Source organism: Epinephelus lanceolatus, chromosome 18 (genome assembly GCF_041903045.1).
Source record: "Epinephelus lanceolatus isolate andai-2023 chromosome 18, ASM4190304v1, whole genome shotgun sequence".
Lineage (NCBI taxonomy): Eukaryota > Metazoa > Chordata > Actinopteri > Perciformes > Serranidae > Epinephelus > Epinephelus lanceolatus.
In genome coordinates, this window is record NC_135751.1 from 36,903,869 (window position 1) to 36,924,804 (window position 20,936).

At 42.7% G+C, this 20,936-nt stretch overlaps 2 protein-coding genes across 2 annotated transcripts; both read right to left on the minus strand.

Moving 5' to 3' along the window:
• Positions 1–497: 497 nt before the first annotated feature.
• On the minus strand, positions 498–5,375 carry LOC117268213 (thiosulfate sulfurtransferase-like). The gene is made up of 2 exons (XM_033644452.2): positions 4,754–5,375; positions 498–1,323 (listed from the first exon to the last, which is right to left on the minus strand). The coding sequence occupies exons 1-2, from the start codon at positions 5,340–5,342 to the stop codon at positions 1,028–1,030; spliced, it is 885 nt and encodes a 294-aa protein (XP_033500343.1). The 5' UTR covers positions 5,343–5,375; the 3' UTR covers positions 498–1,027.
• Positions 5,376–9,771: 4,396 nt separating this feature from the next.
• On the minus strand, positions 9,772–20,936 carry LOC117268711 (uncharacterized). Its single transcript, XM_078161473.1, has 4 exons — positions 20,832–20,936; positions 14,999–15,461; positions 14,475–14,876; positions 9,772–14,174 (listed from the first exon to the last, which is right to left on the minus strand). Exons 2-4 carry the CDS (start codon positions 15,440–15,442, stop codon positions 10,269–10,271), a joined length of 4,752 nt encoding a protein of 1,583 aa, XP_078017599.1. The 5' UTR covers positions 15,443–15,461; positions 20,832–20,936; the 3' UTR covers positions 9,772–10,268.

The following is a 20,936-nucleotide window of genomic DNA, read 5'->3' on the forward strand; positions in this document are numbered from 1 at the left end:
CTTAAAAATATACAATTATTCTCATAAACCGGCAGCTATATTCAGATAATTGAGAGAAAGGCTCAGGTCAGAGAGAAACACACAGAAATTGGAAACTTTTAGCACCATCTTCATGAGGTCTGACAGGTTGTGTATACTTTATATTGCTGAATGTGGTCAGTAATTAAGGTCTGAAATGGGAGTCTGACAGCAACAGCAGTTATTCCTGTTAACGTGTTTCAAAAATCATGAAAATCTTGACATTCAATCCTATAAAAGTCACATTTTTGTTTAAAGGGCCAGTTCACTCCATAATAAAAAAAGAAAAATGCTCTTACCTGTAGTGCTACTAAGCAGTCTAGATTGTTTCGCTGTGTGTAGAGTAAGAGGAAGAATATATATGTTGCGGCTTCCAAAACAGACCTTTTAGCCGCTGAGAGTGTGAGGTTGGGTCTTCAGATTCGCAGCTTTGTGACGCGCTAGGAGCCTATGATGACAGATACAATGAGATCCAAAGATGCTTTTGGCGCATTTATTATGAACAAACGGCACAGAGCTGTCACAGCGTAGCGAAAATGGATGAATGGAAAAATGAAAACCAACGGATTAAACAGATAAAAAAGTAATGGATGAATGAATGGATAGCGGTCAACAAAAATTACGGCTACCCAACCCTGACTCTCTCATCTGTATCACAGGTGAGTGCGCACCTTTACACACACTTCCGCACGTGACCACGCCTACTCCCACGTGAACCACCACCTCTGCAACACACACACACACACACACACACACTCAAGCACACCATGATCCTCATCCTCAACCTGTATGTCTCCTACAATATATTATCGATTTTGGGGTCCCTTTAAGGCTCAGACCTACACTTCTGCTCCTGCAGACATTTCTGTTCACAGAAATTTGAGGTTATTTGTACTCATTTCTGAAGTTAAAGTATTTCTGAAAAAGTTAAAGTATGATGAATCAATCATTAACAAAGTGAATTTTTAATCAGATCTGAAAATAAAACTTCGTCACGCTTTCGTCCTCTTTAAAGCTTGCTTTTGACCTCGGAGGCGACATGCTCTGGCGGAGCTTTGGTGAACCACTCATACCAGGATCCATCGTACACAGACGCCCCTGGAGCGCCGCACAGATGGGCAGCCAGCACCATGTGACAGGCGGTCACCCCGGAGCCACAGGATCCGCAGAGTGGCTTATTCAGGTCCACCTGTGACTCCTTAAAGAATTTCTTCAGCTTCTCTGTGGATAGCATCATGCCATCGTCATCGAGAAACTCCAGGAAAGGCATGCATTTGGAGCCAGGGATGTGGCCCGGTTGGACACCTGTGGGACGATGACATATTCGTTTAGGTCTTTTTCACGCACGTGTAGCACAATATACACACAAATGTATAAAAGGCCCTCAGATCAAGATTTGGTGCTGAAGTTACAACAGTTCTGGTTATTTCATGTCAGACTGCTGTGGGATATTTGTGTTTTTGTCTGTGCTCATCTTGTGGGTTTGAAGTGGGCGGGGCTTGGCTGGTGTTAGAGGCAGACCACTGTCAATCAAATCTGATCCAACCACACCCAAACAGTCCTGTTGAAGCACATTTCTGACTGTTAAACTCTCGCTTCATATACTGTCTGCACTGTCTGAAGACAGCCATGTATTAACTCAAACATAAAACAGTAAAATAAAGCAGATATGTAAAGTACAAACAGGACGCAGGAGAGAAACTAAACTCCAAACCACAGAGATTCAGTTAGAAGCTACAGACACACTGAGAGCTGAACACACAGAGACTTTTAAAAACGCCTGTCTCTCTGGTCTACCTGGTACCTTTTTCAACCTGGACCCTATTTGCCTTGTTTTTGTGTCTAAAGGCCCTGACACACCAAGCTGATGGTCTGCCATCGGTCAAAGTCGGGCCGTCGGTGAGCGCCTGTCGGCCTAGTTTTTGCTGTGTGTCCCGCACTGTCGGCCCTTTCGCGTCTGCGGCTTTTCGGCCAATTGAGCATGTTGAATTGGCGGTGGAGCTCGTCGGTGAAAGAGACCACTCTGATTGGCTGTTTAGGTTTTATTCCCTCGCCCCTGTAGCGAGTGAATCTGCCTGTAGTGAAACCGGGGCTAACCGGTGCTTCCTCCTCAGGCTCCACTTCACTCAGCTGCCCGACAGACCTGCTGCTTCTTCCCACTTTAACCAGAATAACAAACCGGAGCTAGCTGGGAGCATGACCGGAGGGAAGCACAGCCAGTTAGCCTCCGCTAGCTTCCCAGCTAGCCCCGGCTCTCCGTTTGGATCCAACCGGAGCACTGAGCCCTGGTTTGTTATTCAGGTTAAGCTGAGTGAAGCTGAGTGAAGTGGAGCCTGCGGAGGAAACACCGGGACCGTCTGGATGTAATAGCCAGTGGAGGTGCTGCGGTGCTCGACTGCACAGATAGGAAACCCCTTGGCTGACAGGATGTACCATTCTGTCACTCGGCTTTCTCTCACTCAGGCGCAGAACGTACGTGCCACTTAGCCGTCGGATGTAGTCCGTGTAGTGTGTTCAAATGCAACTGACACAGGGCAACGTGAGGCGACGTAGACGACACAACAGTTGGTTTTTGTTGTCGCTAGTTCTTTGATGTCAGTTTGGTGTGTCAGCACCTTGAGTGACTGATGGAAACAAGAGTTTTAAAAGCAAACACCGACTTTCACCCAGGAGAGCGGTGTTTGTTGTCAGATTATAAAGTCAAAGCCTGTTCTTTTTCTCCTAAACCTAACCACGTGCGTTAGTTGTTGGAGGAAAAAAACGTCAATTCAAGTTGTTGTCAGTGAAGATTCTCAGTCAAACAGGTCACGGTAATTGTAAGTGCTATATCGTAGGCAACTGGACTTGCTTGCATTTCTTGAAGACGTTTTGCCTCTCATCCAAGAAGCTTCTTCAGTTCTAAATGACTGGTACGAAGTTGCAGGCTATAAACCCTGTGTGGGTCAATTCGAGTTGTTGTACTGATGTAGTGTGTTTTATTTTGAAAGAGACTGTATGTGAAGCTTTATATGTCCTGTGAAAACAGGATGTCTGTCTGTCCTAGAAGAGGGATCCCTCCTCAGTCGCTCTTACTGAGGTTTCTACCATTTTTCTTTCCCTGTTAAAAGGGTTTTCTGGGGGGGGGTTTCCTTATCTGCTGTGAGAGTCCAAGGACAGAGGGATGTCGAATGCTGTAAAGCCCTCTGAGGCAAATTGTGATTTGTGATATTGAGCTTTATAAATAAAACTGATATTGAAACAGAAGTGTATTTTGAAAGAAGACAATGCATGTAACAGGCAGAACTTGACACGGCGTCCCAGGCAGGGACGGCGCTACACCGGGGCTAGGGGGTGCTATAGCCCCGTCAAAAATCTGTGTAGCCCCAGTTAAGCCCCTCAAGCATTTTATTTTATATCTTATAATATATATTTTTAAGTTGAAAACAATAAAAGTTCACAAGTAGCCATTCTGTTCCAATGCAATCCTCGGTTGCATGTTTGTGCTGCGCCTGTACCCCATTGATTGGTGTACCATAACCTGTGTGTGTGTGTGTGTGTGTGTGTGTGTGTGAGAGGGGAGAGGAGGGGAGGGGGGAGTCCTTTGTTTATACTCGCACGTTAGGCTAAGGCTAGCTAGCCTACAGTCCATTGTAATGGATTGTTTTGTGATCAAGAAAAAATCATAGATGGTATGAGGATTACAAATGGCTGGAATATTCATATTAATAATGCATATGGAATAAATGCACTTGCTGTCGCATTTTGGATGTATTGTCTGGTTATTGGCAGGCGATGGGCGCTGTCTGGTGCTGAATCTGTCACCTTTCCACGTTTTTGCCATTGCCTTGTGGTCACTTGTATTAGGAGTGTCCATGACCAAACCTTGATATGTGATGAGGTAAGAGTGAGAATGAGTTGGATTTGCAATGGGTCTAATTTCCACATTTGGTGTGAATGATTAAAAAAAAAAAAACAAAAAAAAAAAACTAGGTCACTAGGGGAGGCTCAAGGAAAAACATTTTGGAGCTTTAAAAAAAAAAAAAAATTAAAAAAAAAATCAAAAAGGAAGTCACACTCCAGCCACCCCCTTCTCTGATAAGTAAAGAACAGTCCCTAATAATCTGGTTGTGGCTGCAAACAAAAAGCTGCTTTGGCGTTGTACATTTTGAATATCTAAAGCTCACAGAGGGGCGTTCCTTCCACGTCGTCCTTTAAGAGCTCAGTCATGAACATTTCCCTCTAGTGCTCGGTATGTGACGAGGTCGGAGTGAGAATGTGTTGATCTGACCCTGTCAGTGGCAAAAACAAGCACTTTCAGTGGATGGAATTTGATGGTGCACAATTGCCCCATGTGCTTACATTGCAGCCTGTTTCACCAATGCTGGCTGCAGCACTCTCTCTGGAATAATTTCCAAAAAGTACTGTTCATATAAGTCACTTAGACACAGAAAGATACAATAACAGGGTCAGGGTGGAAAAATACAAAAGTTGCCCTTTAACATATTTTTTATGAGTGGTTGGGAGCACTTTCTCTTTGCTTTGGTGTACAGTATAGCTGTGTTGTGTTTACCCATAAAAAATTTGTAATGATTTACCCACAATGCAATATATTACTTGTGCTTAAGGAAGACTCTTAACTTTCAATCTATGAACTCAAAATGGTTTTTATAATAAAACTTAAGACCCACAGAAACTCTTAAAACTAATGATTTGAGGAGTTTTAAATACTGGAGTGTAAAGATAAACCCAGATTTACCCTCTCTTGGTTCAGGCTCTCTCCCCAGGAACCTTTCCCTGGGTCTCACATCCACCACCTGATACTGCAGAGTTGAAATGTTCTCTGTAACGTCCTCAAATGACTTCACCCAGGAGCGGTTCATGGTGGCGGTGAAGCGCGCCGCTGCAGGCTTGGTGTACGCGCCTGTGGCTGGGTGTCCTTCCCTGACCCAGGTCCTGAAACCCCCGTTCAACACCGACACCTGAGGGTGGCCGAACAACCGGAACATCCACCAAACCCTGGTGCAGGAAAACGCCCCAAAATCACTGGCGTCGTAAACAACCACATGGCTGTCATTTCCGATGCCCAAGTTCCCCACGTAGTCTGCGAAGAACTGCTCGGTGGGGAGCATATGATCAAACTTGGAGGTCCTGTCCGAGCACTCGTCGATGTCGAAAAAAGACGCTCCCGGGATGTGAGACTGCGCGAACTCCTTCTTGCCGTCTCGTTTCATCATCGGCAGGTACCAGGACGTGTCCAGGATCCGCAGACGCGGTCCGACAAGGTTGCGATTGACCATGTTTGCGAGCCATTTTGCAGAGACAAGAGCCTGAGTCTGCAGCCCCATGTTTGCAGCAGAGTGAAGTGCAAGTGAAGTGCAGCTCACCTCATTTAACCTCTCCTCAACTGGTTGACAACATCAGTGCAATACCTCCACCAGCTGGTCAGGAGTGTGGAGAAATAATAACATAGAGGCAGAGACAGAGTGCTGTTACTTATTTTATTGGTAGCCTACTAACAAAACACCTGGGTCCAAACAAATACAAAAAGTTCATATATATAAGATAAACCCACAGTATTATACTCATTCAGAGGTAATAAATTAACAACAGAGTCCCATCATTCAGCTGCTGGTGCTCCAGTTCTGCAAGACATGCGTGCAACATGGCTAAAATTGTATTGTGAGTGTCCAGAGTCATGTGCATGTTTCTCACCGATATCCTGTGTATGAGGGCACATGAGTATGTGTTCGTCATATGCATTATTCCGGTGGTGTACAGTTCCTTGAATCATTGTGTTTCTGTTACCTTAGAAAGAGCTGTTTGTATCTACAGATGGAACAGGCCCTTATTTATAGGGATCACCATGTTGCATCAACCCAGTCTCATTCAGAAGTCGTCGAAATCCGACGCTTGGCCAGTGACTTGCGGTGTCACACACAGACGAAAAAAGCCATCCTTTAACATCAGCATAATATGCAGCCGGTCGCTGTTATACTTTAACAGTGCTGGGCAGCGTCAGGGGGAAACACAGCGGGACAAGAACGAAAGTTTAGGCGGCGAAAGTCCAAGTGGGGCGGATGGGAGGGGTGATGGATTGGTCCAACAACTTTCACCCTTTCATATCTTGACACAGAAAGTCCATGAACAAATGTTTATATGTGACAAGGTCGGAGTGAGAATGTGCATAGATATATATACATAGATGCCGCACCCTGGCTTGTGGGATGGGTCAATACTGCCGCCATCTTGCCTAGGTGCTCTGACCGGTTCAGACTCGTGTCAGACTCGGCAAAAATGCCACATTTTTGCTCTGCATTTGGGTGTACGAACGAAAGAAGTGTTCAAACCAAGCAGAAGGGAATAACATTCCACAGGTAAGAAGTTTTACAATATTTTACTGTTACGAACATGTTTAATGAGATATATATCTCAAAAAGTGATCCTTCTTTTTAGCTAATCAAGTAAAGTAACTGTCCTGATCTGGTCCTAATGCCAAATTAAGCTAACGCTATGTCACACAACTTAAAGAAAAAAGGTTAACATTTATATAATATTACTTATAAAATTAGGAGGCTTTGTCAAACAGCTATGTCGGTGTATGTGTTATTCCAATTTGTCAACTATCTGTTTCATGGCACCAACGTGACATAACGCAGTATAACGTTAGCAGTTAACTTGTGGCCTGAATTGTAACTACAAATTATGTGGAACTGCGTTTTTCTGACACACTTATTTTGTATGTAGTTTCCCAAAAAACACAGATAGGAGACGGGCATGGGTAGCAACAGTGAGGAGAAAGGACTTTGTCCCAAGTGACTCCTCAGTCATCTGCGGCTGTCACTTCTGACCTGAGGACTTTGACAGGACTGGGCAGACTCCTAAAAATAATACTAGCTACTGTACACTGTATTTTTTGTAAATATGACCTAATAATGTAAACAGTTCTGTGTCCAGGCTCCCATGAGCACTGTGGTGTTATACATATGAGATTAAAGCAAAATGTTGTGTAAACATGCAGCTCTAAGTCATTTATTTTCACTTGTACAAAACCAACATTTGTTAATCAGAATGTGTAACTACACTGCAGCTCGGCACAACCCTGCTGATACACTATTTTTTGCACATTGTGTGAAATGTGAATAAACATTTATAGTCAAAATTAATAATTAAATGGCATCATGGTGGGCATTGTACATCTAGTAAGAAAAAAGAATATTTATTACATGTGGGAAGTTTAGTTTAAATGTGTTGTAGAACTATTACTGTTACTTTTTCTACATAAGATCAAATATTTTGGTATGAAAAGCTGCATTTTGTATTTAACCAAGTATCCTGTATCATAACTACATGTCTGACGATTGTAACAAACCAAACCGCATGAAAATCGGTTGAGAATTCAGCGAGTAATGATGATTTTAATCATAAATAATCTCCTGCCTCAATAGACATACATGCATTAGGCAGCGCGGCTCCACCTGGGCAAGATGGCGGCCGCGTTGACGTATCGCTCCAGTGAGGAGCACCGTTGAATGCGGCAACTACGTATATATATCTATGGAGAATGTGTTGGTTGCATGTCCATGTTTCTACAGTGGCCCAGAACAGACAAAACAAACCAGAAACATCAGTATTTTTGCGAAGGCCACTGTAGTTAAAAGCCCCTCCACAATGACCAGTATCCAAAAAACTTTTTTTTTTAACCTGAAACTGTGTATTCTGTGTTTTATCAAATTGAATCACTAGTCCTCTTTGTTTTGGAGATAATTCCGCTCCTGGTAAAAACCTCCTGAACGTCTGGATCTTAAAGTTATCAGAACAAAAAGGTGACCTCACCTTAGCAGGTGCTAGGCTAAAGGCCCGTCTCTGACATGCTGAACAGCGTCAGAGAAACACTGATTTCTAATGTGAAACTGCTTTACTCAATGTTTTTACCATTTTAATCACTAATTCCATTTGTTTTGCAGATGGAGAGACCTCTATGGATAATCTGGCTCCTCGTAAGGACCTCCTGAATGTCTGGATCAGAAATAAGTTGAGCACCATAAAGTTATCATGTACACACTTGAACATGTATTTTTTTAATGTTGATATTCAAGACATTGAAACAACATTCAATACATGCAGAAGCAGTGAGCGTGCACCTTCCCAGTAGAGAAGAGGAATGAAAATGGAGGAGAGGGAAGGTGGAGTGTGGTGCAGACAAACACAGGTAGGTTCTGTTGTGACAACATACACACATGAATTGTACCAGAAATGTATATTTTCATAACATTATCAACACATTGAGTTTAACTGTTATGGTTACCTTGGGAAGGCAGTGTTGGTATTCATGAAGTTACATGTTATCTTAGCTGTCCAGCATGATATAGTATATGACAAGCATGTTGCATCTCCTTTCTCAACATGTGAATCAGTATTATCACAGAGACCAAATTTTGATTTAGGTACACCAATATCCCTGTGGCATTAAAACAATTACATAGTGGCACGGTGGTGCAGTGGTTAGCACTGTCGCTTCACAGCAAGAGGGCGAGTTAAGAGTTTGAACCCAGGGTGAGAGGTCCGAATCCCTCTGTGCAGAGTTTGCATGTTCCTTCCGTGTCAGCGTGGGTTTCCTCCAGGTGCTCCAGCTTCCTCCCACAGTCCAAAGACATGCAGGTTAATTGGTGACTCTGAATTGTCCGTAGGTGTGAATGTGAGTGTGAATGGTTGTCTGTCTCTATGTGTCAGCCCTGTGATAGTCTGGTGACCTGTCCAGGATGTACCTTGCCTCTCGTCCAATGTCGGCTGAGATAGGCTCCAGCCCCCTGTGACCCCAAACAGGATAAGTGGTTACAGTAATGAATGAATTTAAAACAATTATAGCGTTAGAGCAAGTGGCACACTGAAAAAATTAAGCCAACGTGCCAAAAACTGCAGTTCCTCAAATGGCCACTGGAGGCTGACTCCTGAAACCAGTCAGTCCCTATAGGCCCCTGTGTTAAAATGCCCAAGTTTACAGCAAAAATAAATGTGTTTACAGCCTGGTACAAAAAATGTTTTTGGTGTCAATATGTACCTTCAAAATTCATAACTGTACGGGGGATGATTTTTTATAAAACTAACCCACTAAAATGTTATTAAGGCTTAAATTTAAATATAATTAAAGTTGTGACCCCCATTGACAACACTGGTTAGGTAACATAACCACCGCATAATCCCAGATTCACAGAGTGTAGGCATAACTGTAGCTGTCACAAATTCAGCGTGTTTTCAGTTCATTAAAGTTAATTGTAACATTTCGGTTGTCTGAAACAGTCTTTGTCAGCATTTGGTTGTACTAAAAGACCCTCTAAGGAGTCGGATGTTCAATTTTGCCAGTAAGTACATTTTATTGTAATGGATTAAGCCTGGTTTTTGTGAGTGAAACTTTGAATTAGAATAATCACAGTTAATCATAGCTGTAAATGCACTGTGCTAACCAAGCCAGCAGCTAGCGTTAGGGTTATCTCCAACCTCTTGTCCATGGACACATGTGGCTCAAAAAATCCAAGACAGTGAGAGTCAAAATGCCAATCTGGCAGCTTCAAAATGAGAGGCCACAAAACAATGGATGACATTTCACACAGTCGATGCGTGGGTTCAGTTCTGTGAGTGTGCTGTCTACTCCTCTGAAAAATCTATAAAGCTGAAGAGAAACTTAAGATTGTAGTCAAGAACACAAATTTATACTCAACTATTTTAAGTTTTCTAGACACAGCATGTTAACATAGGCTCCATATGCAATGACAAAACTTTGATTGATTGTTTGATTTTATTGATGACTTCATGTCAGTACAACAAACACCAAAGAAAACAAACATAGACCAATTAATAGGGATCAATATTCAACAAACTGCTTACACATACACAGTCACTTTTATAAATACACACACTAATCATGATGTAAGTATAGCAGGATTTGCATGTTTATCAAAGGATACCAAATATTTTCTCAGACAGCTAAGACAATATGTCTGTGATTGGTACAGTATTTGAACAAAAACAGCAAGTGTACATCACCCCCTGGAATCACACAGAAAAAAGCTTATATTTGAGCAAAGATTAGAAAAAAAACCCCACATTCATCTTTTAATATTTTCTTGTAAAACTGATTTTAGTCTTTTCAGCTTTGTGGCATTTTTTTGTGATAACATCTCAGGGTTGTTCTGCTCTGAACTTCCCAATCTTAACTTCTATCAAATCACTCAACATGTCACATACTATGGCCTGAAGATCTGGAGAGCTTTAGATCAGGGCATGTATTTCATTCCTTTCATCCTAGGAATGATATGTATATCTCTGATGTCATCATGCTGAAGCAGCCAACACAAGTAGCGCTCCGTCCCCATGCCCCATCCACTGGTGAGGAGTGGTTTCACTTGCCTCATGTCGATGTACCATTTGTAGGACTGCTCTGGTACTGCATGATGCCTGAGGGCCTCCTGTACCATCTCAGGGGTGGAATGACGTTCACCGAGACCCACAGTCTCACCCAGCCCCAGGAGGAGGTCAGCAGCTTTGGCTTTGCACCGCCCAGTGCCCTCCACATACGCCTGGTAGAAGGGAACTCCTAGATGGTCCATCTCAGTCAGCCAAACAGCACCACCATATTTCTCTATCAAGACCCGCTCTCCTTTGCGTGTTAGCTTTCTGCCAAACTGCGGCTGTCCATCTTGGACCCACTCTAAGCAGTCAGCAGAGGGCATCATGGGAATGGCCTGGTCTAGAGGGATTCTTGGGAGTGGGGTTTTTCCATCCAGCTTACTCAGCATGGCTTTGACATGTGTAATGGTCCCAGCAGTGTTGAGGATAATATCAGAGTGTTTCTTCAACATGGACTTGGTGAGATGAGCCAAGTATCCCTCTGCTGTGGAGATGGCATTGTCCATGTCACCCAACAGTTCACACTCCACGTGGTAGAACTGGTTCAAGTGTGTGGCATCAGGATCTTCCCCTCTGAAGCTGGGAGATATGTAGTACGTCCCTGGCAGGTTCTCCTGGAAGCGAAGGAAGTATTCAAGTACAAATTGCATTGAGTCAGCCAGGTAGATGTCCTGGCCCAGCAGGCTAACAGAAACTGGTTCTGAGTCAGATCCCAGGCCCATTGGTGAGGAGATGGTGTCTGTGGTGAGAGGGGTCAAAGCATAGGAGAACTGGCAGGAAGTGTGGAAATATTCCACTGTGCTGTGGAAAAGAGTGTTCTGAATCTGGAACAGGTTGCGATACCACTGGCTCTTGATGGCAAGTGTGGAGTGAGACTGAGGGTCTTGCCATGAATGAGTAGGCCTGCACTGGGTGATTTTGGAGTGGATCTTTTTGAGGGCCTCAGGGTCGGCAGCTGGGCCGTGCAGTGATGACACATATCCAGGGTAGGTTTGGAAGCATTCTGGTTGAAGCTCAGCAGGCTTTGTGCCATCTGGTGAAGGCAACAGAGGGATTAGCTTGGCATGAGCATAGTCGATCTCAAAGCCCTCGAAGATCAGGGCAACACCTTGAGCTCTCATCCCCTCCTCCAGTAGTTTGGCAACTTTGCAAGTGGCAAGGATCAGTGCTTTGTAGTCAGCTTCCTCCAGTTTGAAGATGTCACTGGAGAGTGGTTTGCGTGGCACCACAACTGTTAGTCCAGGAGAGTTTGGGTATGGTGTCAGGAAGGCGACATGCTCACTGTCTTCCCACACTCTCCACTGTTGCTGCTCTCCACGTACAATACGACTGAACAGGTTATCATTGGAAGCATCTCCAAAAAAGTCAAAGCAAGAAGGTGCATTTGGTGTTGGCAGTCCATTTCTAATCTTGGCTTGAACCTGGGCCAGTGCCTCATCATCCCACCGTGGGCCGCTCTTTGAGGTGCAGTAGCCAGGATTGGAAGTTTGGAATTCCTCTTCATGTGAAAGATGGGGCTGCCACTTTGGCTCTAGGCCATGAAGTGGGAGCAGTTTGATTTGTGCTGGCTGATCAGGGGTTGGATGGAAAACCAAAGCACAGCGCTGCACTCCCAGTTGCTCACTTAGCAAGCTTGACACAGCTCTTGCTCCTTGCAGCATAGCCACAAAATCAGTTGTAGCCAACTTGAAGATGCTCCTTGCCCCGCTTAGAGCTTTTCTAGTCAGGATGGTTGACCCAGGGATCCAGGGTTTGGGATCCAGGTAGGCAACCAGCTCATCTGTTTCCCAGATCACATCAGAGAAGCTCTTCAGGGGCCTGAGGACCTCTACTCGTGAAATGCCGCCTATCATTGAGGCCACAAACATTACACCAGCATTTGTTTCAACGATGGCATCACCTTTACTGTCCACAGCAATGACCCCTGCACAGATCCCATCCAGATTTTCAGCCATCACTTCTCTACATGCCTGCTTAAGGCTGTAGCCTTTGTGGTGGTAGAGACTGGCTATTTTCTGTGCAACTGTGTGCCTCAGAAATACATCTCCATCTCCAGAGCAGGTAATAGCTACCTTATCATCAGCATATATTCCCGCCCCTACTACTGCTGTGTCCCCAACTCGCCCTTTCAGCTTTCCTACTAGCCCACCTGTGGAGGATGCAGCAGCCAACCCACTCCAACAATCCAAGGCCACAGCTCCGACTGTCTGGGGGTGATTGTTTGTTGAGGTATTTCCAACAGTGAGCTTTGCTGCTAACTGTCTGTGACGTATATCAGTGTGGAAATACTCAGGCCCAACAGACTTCTCCTTCTCCTCCAACCCTTGCAGAAACTCTTCAGCCCCGTCTCCTACAATGAGTGAATGTGAGCTGTTCTCCATGACACATCTGGCTGCTTTTATTGGGTTCTTCACACTTTGCACACAAGCAACAGATCCCGACCTCATTGCATTGCCATCCACGATGGTTGCTTCCAATTCATTTTTGCCATCTCTGTTGAATACTGAGCCTTTACCTGCATTAAACAGGAAGCAGTCCTCCAGAGCTTCTACTGACCTCTGAACTGCATCTAGACTCTTGCCACCTTGTTGAAGCACTTGAGATCCAAGAGTTAAGGCTGTCTGTAGAGCAAACTCAATAACTCCAATCACTTCAGTGTTCAGCATCACCTCCTCTCCAGCGCCACCGTGGATCACCAGAGTGTGGTCTGTGCTCATTCCAGAGGGGTGGTCAACAGTAGTTTTGCCATTGTCTGGGCTCTCTTGACATTGGTTTGTTTCTCCATTCATTTTCTCTGTTTGGCCTTGATTCAGTAGACACTCCAGGGCTCCCATCTGGCATGCAATGGCGTATCTTAGAGCTAGAAGCATCACTAACTTCAGGTTTATCATCAGGCTTTCTTTAAGCTTCTCCAGTACCAGAGCAAAGCTCCCTTTCCCATTAAGCACAATGCGAACCTTGTCTGTCCTCCCAAGGTAGGTTACAGCCAACTGATCCTGGGCATAAACATTACCTACTCCACACTCCACATTCTCCAACAGATCTGTACCTGTGAGGTACACAGATGGACATCCAAAGGGGTCCAAGTACTTCTTCAGTGGATTGTCAGATGGCAATGAGTGACGCAGGACGGCTACATGGGGACCAACTCCTTGACCACTTTTGGTGTTTTTGATGAGGCTCTTATGCTCCAGAAAGGCAACATGGAACAGACATAGGAGGTCAGTGGTGTATTGGATTGTGTTATCTGGGGCAACACAGGATGCCAAGGCACCTACTAAGTTGATAGAATGCATGGTGAGTGAGTATGTAGGATCACAACGGCCATGTTTGTAGTGGCGCACATGGGTAGGTGTGACAAGAAGGTGCCTGGTTGCAGATTCCCCAAGAGTCTGCCTCAGGGAAAGCTGCAAAGAGAAGTTGATCCAAGCATCATACAGACCTCTCTGCCCTCTGAGGGTAGAGAAGACATCAGGAAAGGAGGGCACATCAAGAGTGAGAACTGAATAAGCTGCTTGCAAGAAAGTGCCTAACCTTGGGGTGTTTACTCCTTGCAAGGGGAATGTTAGGGATTCTGGACAAACAGAATCAACATTATTTACTGTGACAGACCCGTTCATTTTGTCCGTATCAGTATGGACTAGTTTTAAGTCAGCAGTCTCAGACAGCCTGTACACATGCTCAGTGACATGCCCAGCAACCATCCCATCAACAGCACTGTGCTCAAACACCATCCCAGCTGTGCTGTCCTTGAAGACCACCAGGTTCACCACCTGTTAAAAACAGAAAAAGTAAACATTTGTTGGCCATCAATGGAATTCCTGTCTGTCTTAAAAAACATTTGCTTTGTATTCACTTGATGTTTTTACACATTTGGATGTTAGCAAAAGGACTCCCGCACACTGTCCAACTTGCAATAAATCATTTATTTGCGACGTTTCGGTACTAGACCTTCATCAGGCAAACAGTCACATTTGGATGTTAAAATATGTTTCTTGCTCAGAGATTTGCACCCAAGGTCAAAATAGAAAACAAAGCATACATACAATGTTTCACCAGATTGTATACAATACCTTGTCATAGTATCTCAGACATGGACCGTCTCCTCCTCCTCCCAGCCTCACTGCATTGAGGACATCAGCCAGTTCAGATGGTGCGTTGCAGTCTTCCAGACAGAGTGTCAGCACGGCACTCTCCATCAGCTTCAGTGATGCTGTTGCATCTCCTCCCTGCTCCAGGATCTCTTCTCTGGTGGCAGCCCAGGCTCTGCGCTCCAGAGCTGAGAGGCTGCAAATGACAGAGGGATCATTCTGTTTTCCTGCACTGGGTTGATCCATCACCTGAGCCAGCTGGTTGTAGATGTCAATGAATGGTCGAGCAGAAAGCGGCCCACCAGTGCTTGGACGCCACAGTATGTCAACAGGGAACACTCCTCCAACACAGGTGATGATGGCATGGAGGCTGTCTGGGTAGACCTGGAGAAAACAAAGCTACAGATTAGAAAAAGAGCTGATCTAACATATTGATAATTGAAAACCTCTAATTTTTCATTTTGCTTTGATTAATCTCATCAGTTGTGCCCTACCAGTAATCTCACCTTAATCTCATCTTGACTCCTTCCAGGAATCCGGCTGGCAGCGAATACCTCAGACTGCTGCGTGCGCTCCATTGGCACATTGCCCTCCAGTAACAAGGGCTCACTGTACAGCTTTGCTGCTGCCCAGAGCAGAGAGGCTGCTCTCCCCAGCTGGGTACATCCCTTTGCTTTAGATGAGGACAGAACAACAGGGATGGCAGTGGAGGTGGGCAGTGGGTCAGCACATGACAGCAGACCTTTCTTGAACTGCTCCGTCACCCAGTTCTCTTGGCCTGAAGCAGTTGCTGCCAATTTTCTCTGGGCATCTTGAAGGAGCTCCTTCTGCTGATCCAGCGTACTTTTGAACTCTGGGTAAAGGTCAGGAGTTAAAGTGAGCTGCAGGACACGGCTCACTTCTTGCAAGGTAACATCCAGCTCTGGAACAGGGTAGTCGAGAAGGGCCATCCTGTTGGTATGGAGGAGGCTTTATACAGAAGGAGAAAAAGAGAGAAAGAATGAATGGAGATACCAGGTACTGGATCTTTGATGGGTTAGACTTTGCACTTTAGCTGCGACAGAATTAGAAGCATACAAAAGCACAGATGAAGAAACCCATACACCTTCATGTAAAATATAGCATATACAGTACAACAACTGTTAAACTCATAACTCATAATCATCAGATGATGCTAGCATGGCACTAGGAATGGCAGGTCGGTTCACAATTGTAGGAATATGAGTCCTAATGATTTTGGTGACCCCTTGACCTTTCCTCTTACACCACCACAAGCAGTGACGGACTGGCCATCTGGCATTTGGGCAAATGCCAGAACGGCTGCATGGCCCTGTGGCCACCGGAGGCTTGAGTGAGAGAAAGAGAGAAAGATAGGGAGAGGTTTGTACTTCTATAGACTGAAATTAAAGATGTTTGCAGTAGATTTAAAGTAAATAAACTGTCCGATGGCACTGTAAAAATGGAAACCCCAGTCACGCAGGCCCTGTCTGGTTGCAATTGGCTGAGCAGTCTTTGCTGGCAGTCTAGTGTGACCTTACATTATCGTGCACTTAATTTCTTCTTTTGTGCTTAACTGAAGTAATTTTGGTGTTACTAGTAAAAGAGATTATTCTGCAGACAGATGTAACTAGAAAAGTGCACTCAGTAGAGTTCAGATGTCCACCAGGCGCCAGCCGTGCTTGACATGGCCACTTAAGACTAATCTTGTACTTCCAGCAGGCAGGGTGCAATGTGTTTCAGAGATATCCCATGCACCTCATGTTTTTGACAAAGCTACCACACATTGTACATTGCAGATTGACTGTGCAGGCACTGTGGGTAAAATATATAGATATAATGGAGGACTGATTGCTCCTAAATGCACCACTGAGCGCCACAGGAAGTCATTCTTACCTGTGGCCATTAAACTGTACAACTCCTCCCTCTGATGATCGGACTCATTTGGCTATTTATAAAACAAAACAAACAATATAACTACTCATTCTCATTTCATTTATAAAGCTACAACCATTTCATTGTATATTGTATATATTTCAGATTGTCTACTTTAATATTTTATCTTATTTTATTTTATTTTAATGTCTACTTTAATATTTTATTTTATTTTATTTTAATGTCTACTTAATATTTTATTTTATGTATTTCATTGTCTATTTTAGTATTTTGTTTATATCGTCATCTTTGTCTCTTGTTTCCATTCATGCTGTATTTCTATTTCTACTTTGCACGGAGCATTGGAACAAAAACAATTCCCCCCCGGGGATTAATAAAGTATTCTGAATCTGAATCTGAATCTGAATGAAAGTATTTGTAATGACGTAAATACAACCAAAAACCTTTGATCCATGTCATTCATAACTGGACTTTTAATAGTATTAACTTTGTCTGTAGGCTACAGCACAACAAAGAAGGAAATAACATCAATAAAGACAATATAAACAAACAAGAAAAGAAACCACTTAATTACATAACCTGCTGACTTAATGACCAGAGCTACAAATCTACAAAATTGGGCAGGCAAAATACTCTGCTTCTGTAATGCTACCAGTATAATGCTGTGCAGAGGATGGTGCAAAGCTGCTCTCGGTGAAACTGTCCTTCCCTTATATTTAAGATGACAGAAACAGATGATTTATTCATGTCATATCGTCCCTGACTTTAGTGAAACATAACATATCGGTTATGGAACTAATCTGCAGATGCTCCGGTTCAAAATGAGACCAAACTTTTCTATGGATGTCAGTTTTTTAACCAGAGGTGCTTTCTGGAAAACTTGCTTCCCCTATTGGCTAAGGCCCAAATCATACAAAAAAGATGACAAAAAAAGAGATGACATGGAGCGTTTTTCTGCCCTGGGTTGAAATTGAGGTCAACTGAGACAACTTGAGGAGTTCAGATGCCTCGGGCACAGAAACCACAAGCAAAAAGCTTCATTCTCATTAAAAATAATTACAAAAAGCCGCCTACAGCTGCTAAAACACTTTTTGTGTGATCAGGGCCTAAGAGTGATGGTTTAAAACAGCCGTACAAACAGGTTTTTCAGCAATTATGAATTACTGCAACCACTAGAGGTCCTCCAGCACACAGTCATAAATGTGCACACAAAATATGAGGCTGATTGGTCCAGTAGTATTTCAGATAAGCTGCAGACAGATGCACACACTCACACATATATGCACACATTTAAATATATGATGCCCCTAAGGCTTATGCCTTGCAAAGATAATTAGATAAATACAAATAAAAATATGGAACCAATATACACAGGAAGATGTCAACACAGAAGATAATAGATGCAGACATAATTTCCCCAAACAGTGTGCTACATAATGTATATTTATTAAGGACAAGTTGTCTTGGTGGTGCTCTATCAACCTTTGGGGTGTTACCCAACTATCACATAAAAACACATCTCATCATTGTCTCCTTCTCTTTTTACATTCTCCACATGATGTCCTTGACTGACTGTTTTCTATTCCTCTCCGGTGTCTCTTTCTCACAAAAGCTGAGCCAGTAAGTCACTTATCTGTTGGTTATGACAGTGCAGAAGAGTCACGCACGTCTCTTTGTGTATTAATTAAGTGACCATAAATGGGATGCATCCGGATTTTTCTTCTGTGTCAGACATCTCTCCGGACTGCACTGACTGTAATGATTATTAAGTTATATTTTATATTTCTCCTGCTTTCTGTAGTACTGCTTTCTCTGCTACTATAGATCTTACAAAGGACAAAAGAGAGTGCCCAGATGAGCTGATATTAGGTTGTAAATGAATCTCAAGTGTTAAGTGTTAGTATTAAGTACCTAATCTGAACGCTGGCTGATATAATTAAGTTATTGGTATTTTTTTACTCTTTAAATTAGAGAGATATTTCCAAATTTCTCATTTATTTTTCTTTTACACAAAATTTTCTATCAGCATTAACAAAGATGAAATACTACTGACATACACGAATGTTATTTAAAATCTATGACATTATCTCGTCTCTGTGGTTTATTGTAGACAGAGGGGACGCATCTCCACCTTAATTTGGAAAGTACTCCAAGACCAATCCAGTTAGAGGAAGGGAGGAAAAGTCATCAGAGAGGACAATAATTTTATCTCTTACTAGAAAACTATTCACATGATGCAAAGGCAGTGACTCCAATTTCCTTTTGTACTGGGAGACGTCATTCTTTAAACTTAATGTCTGTCTCGTTCTTGCCTCACACTGTGAGTGTACATGGACTGAATTTCAATTCCAGTAACTTTCCTCCTTTTTTTCCCAGTTAGCTGGACATGCAGACACAAACAAATCAACAAATGAACAAATAAAGCAATATATAAATATGAAAAGTAAAAGCATGAAATTCAGAAAAGAATGAATATAAATGATTGTTGATTACAGATGTATATTTATAACTGAAGTGTTTTTATTTTATCTGTAATTACACAGCTTTTTTCAGCACGACATGCAAGTCACATGACCTGTCAAATAGGCTCAGAACAAGACACAGTATTGGTTTTCTTATTTTATGAAGTATAGTATTTGTCCCCACATTGTTATTGGTGGCAATCCTGACAGTTTATAGACAAGAGCACCCTGATCAGCTCAGTCTCTGCCCACCTCTAGTCTTCTATTAAAATATCTCAAGGCAATTGAATCTGATGCAACTGGACTTAGTTTTGTCTTAGAAGACGTTTCACCTCTTATCCAAGAGGCTTCATCAGTTCATGCTTGTCTGACTAGGCTGGAGCTAGTCTGACAAACTGGTGTGGAAAAACCCAGGTATTTAACCTCTGAGGAGGTCTTCACAAGGCCAATGATGTCATTGGTTCGTTAGTGTTCCAATGGTGTGTCAAACTCTTGCTGCAACGGTGGTCGTTGGGTCTATGGTAGGAAGGGGTTTTTGTTAACATATGTGACCATAGTGGCCATTTTATTTTTATTTAGAAATTAAGACTTGGAATTTAGAAATTATACCTAACAGTGACAATATTTGGGATATAACATCAGATTCTCTAGTGCCTTCAGGACCATATTCTAAACAACATGATGATTTTTTTTCAGTAAAATATCATAAACTGTCAAGTAGCCAAAATCCTGTTTGATGGGCCATAGGTAAATATTACAGGTGCAAAATGCATATGTTACTGTATCTCACATTTTTACAAAAATTTTTAAAAAAGCATTTTAATAAACACACACATATCACCAACTCAGGTATAGTGTTCAACCCCTCATTTCACCACGTCTTGTGTCTTTTTTCTTCCTTGCATATCAGTGCATTACTCTTATGTCGCCCTCAGCCTCACAGGAGCTTCTACAACTGGGACAAAGCTCTCACTGTTGGGCTGATGATGATATCCTAATCAGATATATTATCATGCTTTTGGTCGTGTGTGTGTGTCTCTGTCTGTCCGCAGCTAATCTTGAATACCACTGGACCAATCAGCCTAATATTTTGTGTGCACATGTATGACTGCAAGGACATCTCAGGGTTGCGGTGATTCATTATTCAAAAACAACAACAAAAAAACTGTTTTATTGACTTTTTTGTACCATCATTAACTGCTGACTCCTCACTCCTCTTAACCAGCTGGTAGGGGCAGCAAGTTTTCCAAAAATAGTCTCAGCTAAGAACATTCTGACCTTCATCGTGGCTCAAAAACTGACGTCCATGTAATAGTTGGGTCTCATTTTGCACAGGAACATCTGCAGATTAATTTCATACCTGATATGTTGTGATGCACTAAAGTTAGGCACGATATGACATCGATAAGTCAGGGTTTTGCTGTCTTCTCTAATAATCTTTGCAATAACGAAAACATTCACTAAATGAAGCTTAAGCTGAAACTATTTTAAAATATTGCATTTGCCACTTAGAATGAAATAAAATTTCTTGATATTAATTAATTAATTTTTTAAATTAATTTTCACAAAAAGACACTTGGTAGTCACGTGGCCTATGGAAAAGAAGAGGCCCCCACCACCACCGAAAAAACCTGTGTCTCACAATTTTAAAGCAGTTATTGTGAAACTAATTTGTTTTGTGCAACACTTGATATGAGACCATATTGTCCCTGGATGTGGACCTTGGACAACGTTCGGACAACCTTGGACAACTAGATTATGATCCCAAGCAGAAAAAATAGGTCCATATAAACTATTTTTATTATGTGCTAGAAATTTTACTTAACTGTGACCTTCATATCCTACATAACAAAAAGAGATTTTTCATTAAAATGTCATGAAATGTAATTTATGATTCGAAGAACTTTTTCACAAGAACAAAAGCAGAGATGGAATTTTAAAAATGAAATAAATAAAGAATTATAAGCACTTAAAATAAACTTACTTTTTCCTTTCAGGTCTCTGGGTAGCTTCGCCTGATGCCTGGTAGGTACAGATGCCTTGTGAACATTCTGTAATAATAATGCCAGCCTATATATACAGTTCACTT